At 38.1% G+C, this 13,036-nt stretch overlaps 1 protein-coding gene across 3 annotated transcripts; it reads left to right on the forward strand.

Moving 5' to 3' along the window:
- The first annotated feature begins 3,103 nt into the window (after positions 1-3,103).
- On the forward strand, positions 3,104-9,314 carry LOC114307694 (uncharacterized). Of its 3 annotated transcripts, XM_028253094.2 has the most exons (4): positions 3,104-3,303; positions 5,800-7,806; positions 8,343-8,798; positions 9,025-9,314. In XM_028253094.2, the coding sequence occupies exons 2-4, from the start codon at positions 6,123-6,125 to the stop codon at positions 9,054-9,056; spliced, it is 2,172 nt and encodes a 723-aa protein (XP_028108895.2). In that variant the 5' UTR covers positions 3,104-3,303; positions 5,800-6,122; the 3' UTR covers positions 9,057-9,314. The 3 variants fall into 3 exon arrangements, with proteins under 3 accessions (XP_028108895.2, XP_028108894.2, XP_082754963.1); XM_028253093.2 differs by having other exon boundaries at positions 8,343-9,314; XM_082898837.1 differs by having other exon boundaries at positions 3,177-3,303; positions 5,593-7,806; positions 8,343-9,314.
- Positions 9,315-13,036: the final 3,722 nt, after the last annotated feature.

Raw genomic sequence — 13,036 nt, forward strand, 5'->3', positions numbered from 1 at the left:
ATCCCAAGCCACGAGCAAATTTTGGGCAGCAGGCAACACTCCTGCTAGGAACACTTCTAACCTCCTGTGGCAGACTTACGAAGAAACACTCCTGTTAACATGGAGGGTATTTAGGTAATTTCACAAGACATCTTTTTTCTCACATCCCAAATGCAAGGAAGCTTCTATCTACACACACCTAATCCCCTCTATACACACACTTAATGATATTTAATTTTATTACAATTTTATCCCTAACTGAAATTACTATTTTAGACATTTACCAAATTCAAAAGTCTCAATGCACACATCCAGACTTCACGTTGAAGCTCCAAGTTCAGCTTTTCCATTGAGGTAGAAGTGAATGCACTCATTCATTAAGCTCCAAGTTCAGCTTCTTCCATTGAGCTAGAAGTGCTCATGCATTAAGCTCAAAGTTCAGCTTCTTCCATTAAGGTCCAAGTTCATAGCTTCTCAACCTTCCTCATTCGTAGCTTCAACCGTCCTCATTCGTAGCTTCTTTCTCATTCATCATTGTTATGGAGGATTTGCCTTCTAAAAATCAGCAAATAAGTGTTTATGTGACACAGAGCGAAGGAAATGTGAGTTTCATTTTTTTTTTTCCCAGCGTCATTTGGATAAGCACTTTAAGCACCTTATGTGACAACGTCTAAGCACTCTAAGCATCCATGGTAGAACGTAACCGGGTTACATGGATGCCGGTCTCTGCAGCTATGGTATGGATCCCAAATAACCTGTAAACGTAAAGTGTTTTTGAATTAAAGTATATAAAGGGTAAGATAAATGGAAAGTGTTAAAATTATCTCAGGATGAGTAAACTTACATCAGTAGCTACCAAACTGTCAAGCTCGGCTCGAAAAGATTTCAAATGATCAATGGAGGAACCCGCCTCTTTCCTAGATGCCCAATGGTACACCTGTGGCATGTCTTCATTGTAGCCCATGTTCTGGTGAGGTCGGAATGCTCGGAAGTGCTCATAAATCCAAGCCTCCAAAAGAGTCATATAACCACCCATCTGCTTAACCCCAGACCGGCTAGCATACCCCAACTGTTTGTATAGAAATGTTAATACAGCAGCACCCCAGGCGTAAGTATGAATGGATCCCAAATCCATCAATAAGCCAAGGTAAACAACAGGAACCCTGCCGCCACTCTTGTCACTGAAGAGTGTATATCCCAACAGAAATAACAAATAAGCTCTAGCAGCGCACTGTATAGCCTCATCGGGGTCTGAATCTGTGACACCAGCAAACTGACTTCGCAACCACTCAAGCCTGACTGAATTACCACCAGCAAAAGAAACCTCTTCATGTGCTGCACGTTCAGTAATCCCCAAGCCATAAACAAGTAATGTAACTCCATGATGATCTGTCACATCTGGTACGCTGACTGATTTGCCTACAATTGGAAGGCCAACAATAGTGCTAACATCATCCAGGGTCAAGGTCATCTCACCAACTGGCATGTGAAATGTGTTTGTCTCAGCTTGCCATCTCTCAACAAAACTGGAGATTAGAAGCTTGTTGACGAACCGATAAGTGCAACGAGCTAACTGTGACAGCCCAGACTGCTCAATAATGGCTTTGAATCTGGTGTTGTTCTCTACTGACCACCATGGCCATGCAAGGATCTTGGAAGAGTGATTATGACACTTTAGAGGGCCCTTGTTCCTATAACACAAATGATATCTCATTAGAAACTACCATACAACATACAAAAAAAAAAAACTCATATATAAATGAATTTCACTTTTACTGATGAATGTTTACCTCCCCGTGCCAAATAGCTGCAGCCACATGACTATTGAAACTCTGCAATATTGATGGAAAAGCATGAGTAAGGTACTCTTCCTGGACAGTAGGAGAATCGGGTAAAGAGGCGTCCTCCACAGCAATGTCAGGCATATCATCACCTTCAACTCATCTTTGGCTTCGGCTTCTACTTTGACTAGCACTGGGGATATCATATTCTACCGAAACTGGATCACGACCTCGACCTCGTCCTCGCCCACGTCCTTGTCCCCGGTCATGGTCAACATCCAATTCACGACGTCGTCTATTTGAAGCAGTAGGTGGGAAACGTTGTTGATATTCAAAATTCATATTCTCTGCAAAAATTAATATACCCAAACAAAATAAAATTAAAAAAAAATAATCAATCCTAGTGCATTACTAATGCTCTTATTCCCTAATTCTATCCCCAAACAAAGCTATACCATTTTTCAATTCCATGTTAGTACCCATTGAAGCTCAATATGAGATTACCACAAATGTAAAAATAATACACAAAAGAAGGGAGAGAAAAAAAAAAAAAAACACTGTTCGGAAGTTGAAAACCGAAAGTATATATACTATTCGGAAGTTGAAATCTGAAACAAAAAATTAATTTCGGAAGTTGATTGTTGTTTGAATTTAATATATTCGGAAGTTGATTGCCGAAATAATCAAAAAGTTTCGGAAACCTACTGTTGAAATAAATCATCAATTTCGGATTCCTACTTCCGAACAAATTCCTTAATTTCAGAAACCCAGTTCTGAACGGTTTTTTTACGATCCGTGGGCCTTCGTTCGTTTTCAAAATGAAAAAAACAAAACTCTACGTTGCAAATTAAATAGGAATGATGATTCAAAAGTAAACTCACCTAATGAGGATTGAAAATGTGATGGAATGGTTCAATGGGATGCAGCTTCGTGGATGAAATGTTTCAATGTATTTGCACACCTGGGTTGCACACGGTAAGCTTCTATGTGATGGAATGCTTCAATTTATTTGCACACGGTAAGTTTGAATGGGTGTGTATATCCTCAAGGTTGAAGATGTAGCTCAACTTCAATGTGTGTGTGTATTTGCACCGTTGGGAGAGTTGGGTTTGGGGTCGGGGGTGTGTGTGTGTGTATGAGGGTAGATGTGGAATGAATCGTGTGTGTAGTGAGTAAACTAATTAGGAATTAATTTTTTTAGTATGTATAGTGAGAAAGATGTGCAAAGAGGGTGTTTGGTGTGTGTAAATAGCTGCTCCCCAAATGCAACAAATTGCGTTTTGAGGCTGCCCAGCTTTTTTTTCACAAGCCAAAAACGCTGCGTTTTTTTGGCTTCTTATCAGAACGGCACTTAAACGACAACGTTGGTATATTACCTTCTTACCGAAGCAAAGCTGTACTACTCTACTCTATTACGAAGAAACGAATCAAGTCAACTCCCCACTACGAAACGAATCAAATCAACTCCCTTCTTCTTCTATTCTATGCTGATTTCTTCACCCTTTTCTGCTCCTATCAAAATCCACCACTCTATGTAATAATTGTAAGTCAAATCTCCTCTCACTTCTCCTACCATTTTCCTTCTACTTGGATCTACTGTGTCTTTAGTTTGTATTCAGAAATTAATCTCACTTTTTTGTTTTTTTTCTTTTTTCTTTTTCTTTTTTTTTTTTTTCATTGCAAGAGATTGTGAAAATTGATGTGCTGTGTTGATGATTTTGCTTAATAACATGAGCATTTTTTTGCCCACTACCTTTTGTTCTCTCTCTCTCTCTCTCTCTTGATGTGCATGGTTTGGGTTACAAATTTGAGCCGGTCAAGTGTTTGAGAAAATGTGTTAACTAAAAAACATGAAAATGGAGTGCCTTTACTGGCTGGTGTGAGTATCAGAGAAGAGACCTTATTGCCCAGTTGTTTGGTTTCTATTAAAGTATATGAGATCAGCTGTATGTATTAGAACACAAATTATGTTAAACTAGATTCAATGAATGTTAACTAAATGAATTTCCCTAAATATATATGTCATCACCACCCACAAATTATGCATGCATGTCATATTTTTATGCTATTAGTTGGCACCTTTTCTTTTCTTTTCTTTTCTTTTCTTTTTTTTTTAAATAAAAGAAGATAAATTTCATAATTTTATTAGTTAATAGTTTCTTGATCTTGTAAGGATGTGTTTCATGGGAGGATTTGATGAGGGAAATAGAAAAGAAAGGAAAATAGAAACAAAAGAAAGAATTGATAGGATTCAAATTCCAAACTATGTTTGGTTGAGATGGGAATTGGAGGAAGAAAAGAAATCATCTTTCTTATATTTTCTTGTCATTTTTCACTATCACTCTTATGATGACCCAAAAACTTGTGTTATGAGAGCAATTTTGTGTTTTTTTTTTTTTTTGGGTGCTGAATTTGCCAGAACAATTCTCTCTGTTTTGAGCCCAATATATTTTTCCTCCCGCTTTTCCATTTTATTTTCTCACATACATAAAGGAAATGAAGTTCTAGAAGATCCCTCTCATAATTCATTTCTCTCTCACTTTCTCTTGCCCTTTGTTTTTCATTATAACCAAACAAAAAGCGGGATTGCATTTCCTTGTTGTTTTTTATTTCTCTCATCCTATGAAGCACAGGTACGGGTACGAGTACGGTACGGGTACGGGTACGAGTACGGTACGGGTACGAGTGCGGGTACGTCGATACGTCAAAATTCAAAAAAGTATGATACGGGTACGGCTGCGGTACGCCAATAAATATATATATTTTTATTATATATGATAAAAATTATAATTTATAAAATTTATTATATATATTATATATGATCAATTATATTATATATTATACATGATCAATTACATTATATATAAAAATTTATTATATTATTATATATTATATGTATCACTAATTATATTATATATCTTATATTATATATATTATATTATATATTATATCTTATATTATATATATTATATTATATATCTTATATTATTTATATTATATTATATGTATCATATGTCTTATACTATATCTGAGAGGAGGCGAGAGAGCAGAGGCGAAGAGGAGCAGAGGCGATCGAGAGACGAAGAGAGAGAACAAGAGAACAGAGGCGATCGAGAGACGGAGAGAGAGAGAAAGGAGAGAGACGAAGACGATCGATCAACAGTGAGCAGAAGATCGGTCAAAGAGAGAGACGATTGATCGATCGATCGATCGAAGAGAAAACCCTAGAATCCTTCATTGCCCTAGCACACAAAGGCGACGCCTCTCTACACTATCAGGTTCGATCTCTTCCATCTCCTCTGTCTCTCTCTCGATTCCCTCTATAGATGTGTTTATGGTATGTTTATGGTATGTATACATGTATACATGTAGTTTTTGAGTATTTTTTGCCCCCTCCGCACCCATGGCGTACCCCCTCCGCACCCATGCCGTACCCAAATGTACCAGACGTACCAGACCCCTTTTGGCCGTACCCGGTACGCGTGCAGCCGTACCGGTACGCGTACCCGTACCAGGTACGTACCCGGTACTTGTACGGCAACATTTTAGGAGTACCGGTGCTTCATAGCTCTCATCAAATCCCCTAATCAAACACAGCCTAAGATTTTATTTATTTTGAGAGACCAAATGCCCCCAAATATCTCCTTCAACATTGTCTATATTTAGCTATTATATTCACTTCCTGAATTATTATCTTTAGGTTACTATATATATACCATGTACCACCATATATTTCCTTCATCTGTATCCCTTTAGGTGCCCTTCAGCATTTCTAGCTTGAGTGGATCTTCTAAAATTTTCTCATAAAAAATTCTATGTTTTAACCTTTCAGAATGTATTACGATTGCATCAGGAGTGTGCACCTTAATTACATAGAAATTTGATACTCCAAACGATCTGTATGTACATGGTATTCTCTATGTGATGCTACTCCAATGGTCAATAGTAAATCTTTCATATGCTAACAGCAATAAAGAACAAAATTTTGAGACGAAATTCTACAGTCATGTCACACCGAGTTGATTTTTGATTCTTGCAGTGGACAAGAAGGGATACAGAATGAGTGACTGGGAAACTCACACACAGATGGACAAGTAAAGAAAGAGGATTCATACGATAACCCATTGGATGATTAAGGGCATTGTGATCTTTTTGCTATAAAGGAGTGGAAATGGTCCCATCTCCAGTTTGCTCAAACTAATCAAGGAAAAATCCACTGAGGCACTAACTTTTGAGGCACTTTCAATTCGGAGATTATAATTGGTGGCGAGAGATCTAACCATTTATTTTTGCCAAAAATCAGAAAGCATATTGCGTGATCTAGTCCTTCACATTCTGAACTTTACTCACAGTAACATCCAAATGGGGTTTGGAGATTCTGACGATGAGCATCCGTTAAGACGTCAGTGGACACCGAAAGAAGGAGTTGTTTGTTTTAGGTGTGACCTTCCTCCTTCTGAGTGTGAGCCACCTATGTCTGATCGCGGCTACGGTTGCACCCGTTGCAACTACTTTACTCACAAGTTGTGTGCCGAATTGCCCGCGAACATGATGCACCCAATTCACGGTGGACATCTTCTCACCCTTTTGCCATCACCACCATCCAATTGCAGCAGCACCATTTGCAATGATTGTGGTGACAGTTGTCATGGCTATATCTACCATTGTGCAACCTGCGAATTTAACCTCCATCTTAAATGCTTTCTCACTCTGAAACATGAAAATCACCAGCACCCTCTCCGCCTCTGCAAATTGGAAGCTATATATACATTTGGATTCAATTGCATTGCATGTGGGTATCCTGCTGATGGCTTCACCTTTGGTTGTGATAACTGTGAGTTTTTCATCCACCATGAGTGTGCTTTTATACCACCCAGTGTCAAGCACCATCATCGCCATGTGCTCACCTTAACTTATACTTTTCCAGAGGAATCTGACCAAGTGTACTGTGATGTATGCGAAGAGGAAGCAGGACCACCCCCGCAGCACTTGGAGTACTGGCATGCGGGGCGAGAGAAAAAGAAGCATGATTCAGAAAGCAACAAATCATTATATTACTACTATTGTAAAGGTTGTGACTACATTGCTCATGTGTTTTGTGTGACACAAGTCACAAGGGTCACGAGGCTGAAGGAGGAGGGAGAGAAAGAGGAATGGCTTGAACACTTCAGTCACCTGCACCCCTTGAGCTTTTCTCGTAAGGTAAAGGACTTCCAGAGTTACTGTTCTGGATGTGGTCGGATCATCTGGGATCTCAATTACTATTGCAACCAATGCAACTTTGTCCTTCATAAATCATGCGCCGAATTTCCTCGTTTAATTAAACACCAACTTCACGAACACTCCCTAACTCTTTGTGACACTGCGCCTTGTGATGATGGCAGGCCTGTTATGTGTAATTCCTGTGACGAAAGGATCAATGGATTTAATTTCCATTGTGCAGATTGCAAATTCACCCTCCACTTGGTATGTGCTCGCACTTTTTTGCATCCCAGTCATGAACACAATCTTGTCTTTGACTCAGAACCACGATATTCTACAGGCATGTTCCGTTGTGATGCCTGTGGTGAGCTTGGGCAAGGTTTTGGCATGCACTGCACTCACAATTGTAACTTTGACCTACACATGGAGTGTTTTGCTTTGCCAGGCGGCATTAAACATGAATGCCACCCACACCCTCTCTCCCTTGCCTCCTCTCCCACAGCTGTCTCAGATAAATCTCACTGTGACATTTGTGACAAGGAAGTTGACCCAGAATTATGGATCTACCATTGTGAAGAATGTGACTATATTTCTCACCTGATTTGTGTGGCTAGTGATTTGCTCAGATCCTGGAAAGCATCCAATGCCCAACCTAATTTCCACACTATTCTTTCGTGTGAAGAAGCATCAATCAAAGCACCAGAGATGCCACCACTCTGTTACTATCTGTCCGGTAACGAGAATATGCCACTCCGCCCTCACATTCCGTTATTTATTAGTCCTGATGCATTGAAGCTTCTGGCTAATGAAAATGATGATGAACCAGCAAACCCAAACATAACAGGTGCGTTGTACTCTACCCTTTTTAATGAAGGATAAGGGAGATGGAATTAGACAAGTCTCTAAAGTTGGAGCATACATGAGTATGCTGGATTTCAAATTTAGATAATGTGATAAATTTATACATAGAGCATCCTATGGATGAGTAATAACAGAAAAATGGAGTAAATAAGTGGCTGCTTACTTGTCCCAAAGATGTGAATTGTGCCATTTTAGAAAAATAGATAACTAGATATGTTTGATTTAAAAATGAAACAACTCAAAAATCCATAAAAATTATTGAATTTGCAGAAATTTATATTGGTCATTATTTCATTTAAAATTGAATTACCTAACCTACAATTGGGAGGTTCAAAATATGTTGTATTCGACCCTTTTAGAAACTTTGAATGGCGATGAGAGAGGAGTCTTAGTAGAAGCATGATATGTTAAGTATATCATTGGTTGTAGCAGCAAGTATTATTCTGTGTATATATGGTGGTTTTGAAACATAATTTTGTTATGGTGTTAATTAATTCTTAGTTACATTATGTATTGCAGATTTGGCAATCACACAAACCAATGATGATGAAAATAATACTATGACTGTCCATTGGATTTCAAGCAGTTTCCAACATTCTGGCCATAACCATCCTTTAACTCCCTTGGATGAGCCCTTCGATGAAATTTATTGCCTCATATGTAAGCTAGTAATCTTTCCTCCATCTTACTCTTGTGCCCAATGCCAAATATTTCTCCACAAATCATGTGCCGAGTTACCCCAAAAGTACCCAAGTCATCTGGAACACACCTTCACACTAGTACCACCACCATTTGGGGAAAGCTCGTCCACCTGCAATTTTTGTAAGAAACCCATAACCAGCTATGCCTACAGTTGTACATGTGAAGTCATCCTTGATGTCCAATGTGCTTTTGGAGTACCAATTATGAAACACAAACATCATAAACACCATTTCTTTTGCTCGCGTTTTGGATTCATCAAGTGCAGAGCATGTGGTAAGCCTGTTAGCAATGAATTAGTCCCCAGCTTCAATTGTGGACAAGTCGGATGTGATTCATCCATCCATGCTGAATGTGCTTTATTACCTTATACCATTACGCATAGAATACATAGGAGGCACTCTCTTGAGCTCATTAGTGATCTTAATATTTCAGAAGAGTTCTATTGTGATGTTTGTGAAACTGAAGTGAACCCTAAACTCTGGGCTTACCATTGTTACAGTTGCGACGCTAGTGATCATGTGGATTGTGTAATTTCAAGGAAACGCATTTTACAAGACGTGTTGGATGCAAGCGCGTAGAAGATTGTAAGTTTTGAGCATATGGTTTTGGTGGATCATCTGGTTGACAAATTAAAGATTAGGTGCATTAAGCAGCCAAGAACAGGTTGACGACTTCATTTCTCTGTTGTGATTTTCAAAGCCACCAAAATAGTTGGCTCGTAGTATTTGTTATATATTTGTGGACCGATTTTAAAGAATTTAATCTTATTTGTTTTGGATTGCAACAGCAGCAGAGAAACTATTGCAAATGTTTTCAGTATTTTCTGGTGTTTGGTACAATAGAAAACGAAGTCAATGGAAAACATTTTTTTTATGATCAATAGAAAATGAACCTATTTTTGTAGAAAATATTTTTCACTTTTAAAAAGAATAAAACGTTTTTTGGACTAAAATTTTACTAATGTCACCATACTACCACCGTCACTATCGCCTCCAACACTACACCACCATCACTGTAGCCGTCACTGCCACCTCCCCCTCCACCTCCACTTCCGTCCTCCCGCTGCCGCCACTACCACTAAATACAAAAAAATGTTTTCATTGAAAAATATTTTCTAGAAAAAAAAAAAAATGCATAGAAATGTTTTTCGCCCAAACAAACGGAACATTAAGGTAGCGTTTGATAACGTTTACGTTTTTTGTTTATGTTTACAAAAATTTTATAAATTAATTTTTGTTTATTTTTAGAAAAACATAAACTACAAGCGCGTTTAGTTTAAACAATCAAATAGAGATTTACGTGGTTTGACCCAAATTGCCTACATTAATGGGAGACAGGGTTTCCACTATGAATAAAAGAGATAATACATGTGAGATGGCCAAAATATTTAAAACTTACACCACTACCCAAATCCATTCTCAAGGGTAATTGAGCCCTTGCTCACCTCGGTGGCCATGGTATTTTTTCTCCCACCCCTTACATCTCTATTTTTTACCTCACTACTTTCTCAATCTCTCTCAGATGAACCCTGTAGTCTACATGACAATTTATAATAGTCTACCTATAAGAATCTTAATTCCATACAATTAGATATTCAAATCCTACACATATTAAGATTCTTAGTAGATTCTAGACTCTACTATCCTAACCTAAATACATGTATAAACGAACTCAATAACTGTATGGGACCCACCTTTATCACATGGGTGGACTAATTCTAGCAATCACCCCCCTCTACCCATGTGAGGTAAATGTTATAAACATCCTCCAACTTAGATGTCCTGGTTTGGTTTGCATGATACACTTCACCTTCACCTAGAAAATGTTGCATCTCCATAAACTGAGTGCCCACGCCATTTGCACCTCACGTCGTGTGTTTCAAACGCGTCCTTCGTGGCTTCCTTTGTCCTCATGCTTGAGCTGATGAGATCCGCCATACCTCCATGAGATGTCTCCACTGCCATGAACCAAAACCTTCATAGAAAAGAGATTCATGTCCTCCTTCAGTGTACACCATCTTGTTGTGAAACTGTCTCAACTTCTATGCCTGAAGCTTCCATTTTGTGAACATCCAACAACCCGTTGTCTTCCTCTTGGTGGCCACCAAATATCCTTGCAACTGTTGCTCATCACTGTTCACCCACGACTCGTACTACTTGCCTGATGCTTGACAGTAGCTACCCTCTTATCACAACATACTCCACGAGCTTGTACATGTTGCTAACCAACTGCCCATCAGTGATTGGCCTTCCATCATTGATTGAACTAGATTGCTTCTGGATCACCTAGATCACATGACCTTTGATCGTCCTTGAATCTGTTTAATCCCTTTAAACTTTTTAAGAATTTAAAATTTCTGACCATATCAATGAATCCACAGCTCCTTAAAACCTTGGAGATCGCCCTTGCCTTGAATTTTTCTATTATATACATGCACAAATATAATAGAAATATTTTAAACCGTTGATTTTATGCTTTTTGTCACACAAGATCATAATCTTTTGACAAGCCAAAGCCACAAAATCAAATCCTCAATTGTGCACTCCACTGTGCATTGTGTTCCAATTAATTGATGCCTCTACCACATTGCCTTCATCGGAATTATTTTTTATTTTTTTTCCTCCTCTTCTGCAGAAGTCCTCCTTGTGCAGTAACCACACCTAGGATCAACAACCATAAGTTTTGATACCACTTGTTGGGGTTTATACCACATCTCAGTAACACAAACAAAAACACATCCACACACGTACCAAAGAGAAAAAAGCAATCACACAGAGATTACGTGGTTTGACCCAAATTGCCTATACCCACGGGAGAGAGAGTTTCCACTATGAATAAAATAGAGAATACATATGAGATGGCCAAGATACTCAAAACTTACACCACTATCTGAACCCATGCTCAAGGGTAATTGAGCCCTTGCTTACCTCGGTGCCCACGGTATTTTTTCTCTCACCCCTTACATCTCTATTTTTTCCCTCACTACTCTCTAAATCTCTTTTAGAGGAACCCTATGGTCCACATGACTATTTATAATAGTCTACCTATGAGAATCCTAGTTCCATACAATTAGATAATCAAATCCTACACATATTAAGATTCCAAGTAGATTCTGGACTCTACTATCCTAACCCAAATACATGTATAAACCAACTCAATAACTGTATGGGACCCACCTTTATAACATGGGTGGATTAATCCTAACAACTTTGTCATCACAAGCCACCTGATGAGTTGCATATTTAGAGAGTTTTGCAGACATTTCCCAAACCAACTTGTGCTACTTCCCTCAAACTGGCGTTTCACCATACGCCACCAATGCTCGGCCCAACCCTTAAGTACAAGCTGCAAAAGTCATCTTATGTTCCTCTGAACAACCCTAGACGCTAGAAATCTTTTCCATCCTAAGCACCCATGTCTCAGTCTATGGCCTTGAAATGGAGGGCTATTCCCTCTTGCATTAACTTCTCAGAGTCTAAGCATGCTAATGAGATAATTCATTGTGTCAAAATCATTTATTACAATGTTATTGAGCTCTTTAAGTACATGCTTTCTTTTTTCGCTAGAGATACTGTCCTTGATCATCCTATTTATCAAAACATAAAGTACTCCAAGCACAGACACGGTTATAGACACGGGCAAGTGTGATTTCCAAAAAATAAGGATACTGGCATGGTAGGGATGCAACAAAAAAAATATATTGTATATGTGTTTTCCATGTATATGAATATTACTTCCACAAACAACTAAAAATAATGAAAAGCTAATACTAATTCAGCAAGAAAAAAACAACGCAATCTATAAGTTAAAACTTTATTAAATATCAAAAATACCATTTTATCAATCATAAAATTATATCTGAGTTGTTTGCCTTCATCAACATGAGTATTTGTGGTTGTGCTAGTATCACAAGTAGAAGAAGAAAAGCTTTCTTATAACCATTACATTTGAAAGAAACGGTAATTTTAACATCAAACACTAATTTAAAATGACAATTCAGTCACTTCAAGCATCAAACACTAATTCTGAAATTAAGCGAGAATATTCTACTAATTTTATTGTTTAAAGAGTAAGGGAGAGAATACTACATAGTGATGATTAACACTGACAACATATTTGCATGGTGGTGAACATTATAAATTTATGACAAGTGTTTGAACAACTCATGTCAAGATAACCATGTCTTGCATTGTGTCTTATCTTAGTACACGTGTCTAGGCAAAGAACAAAAAATTTAAAAAAATGGGGTAGACCACAGTGTTTTTGATAGATCTTGGTGTGCTCAAGGTGTGTTGGTGTCTAACCTGTGTCAAACATGACTATGGAAACTAAGTTGATGCATTTGTGCTTTGTAGGTTCTTTTGATGATCTTACTTTACTTGTATTGTGAGTTGGTTGGGTGTTTTGTTTATCTTACATTTACCATCCCGATATTGCATGTGTTCATTTTAGTTATAAAAAAAATTCCATATGTTCATGTGGTAGTTTGTTTTTGCACCTTGCATTACTCA

This window comes from Camellia sinensis, chromosome 12 (assembly GCF_055761805.1).
Source record: "Camellia sinensis isolate YWXY chromosome 12, ASM5576180v1, whole genome shotgun sequence".
NCBI lineage: Eukaryota > Viridiplantae > Streptophyta > Magnoliopsida > Ericales > Theaceae > Camellia > Camellia sinensis.

What these genes read in the sequence shown, in the direction of transcription:
- LOC114307694 (XM_028253093.2), top strand. Translation starts at nt 6,123, where the DNA reads ATGGGGTTTGGAGATTCTGACGATGAGCATCCGTTAAGACGTCAGTGG. An exon ending in AGCAAACCCAAACATAACAG is followed by an intron (nt 7,807 to 8,342) that starts GTGCGTTGTACT and finishes TATGTATTGCAG; the next exon opens with ATTTGGCAATCACACAAACC.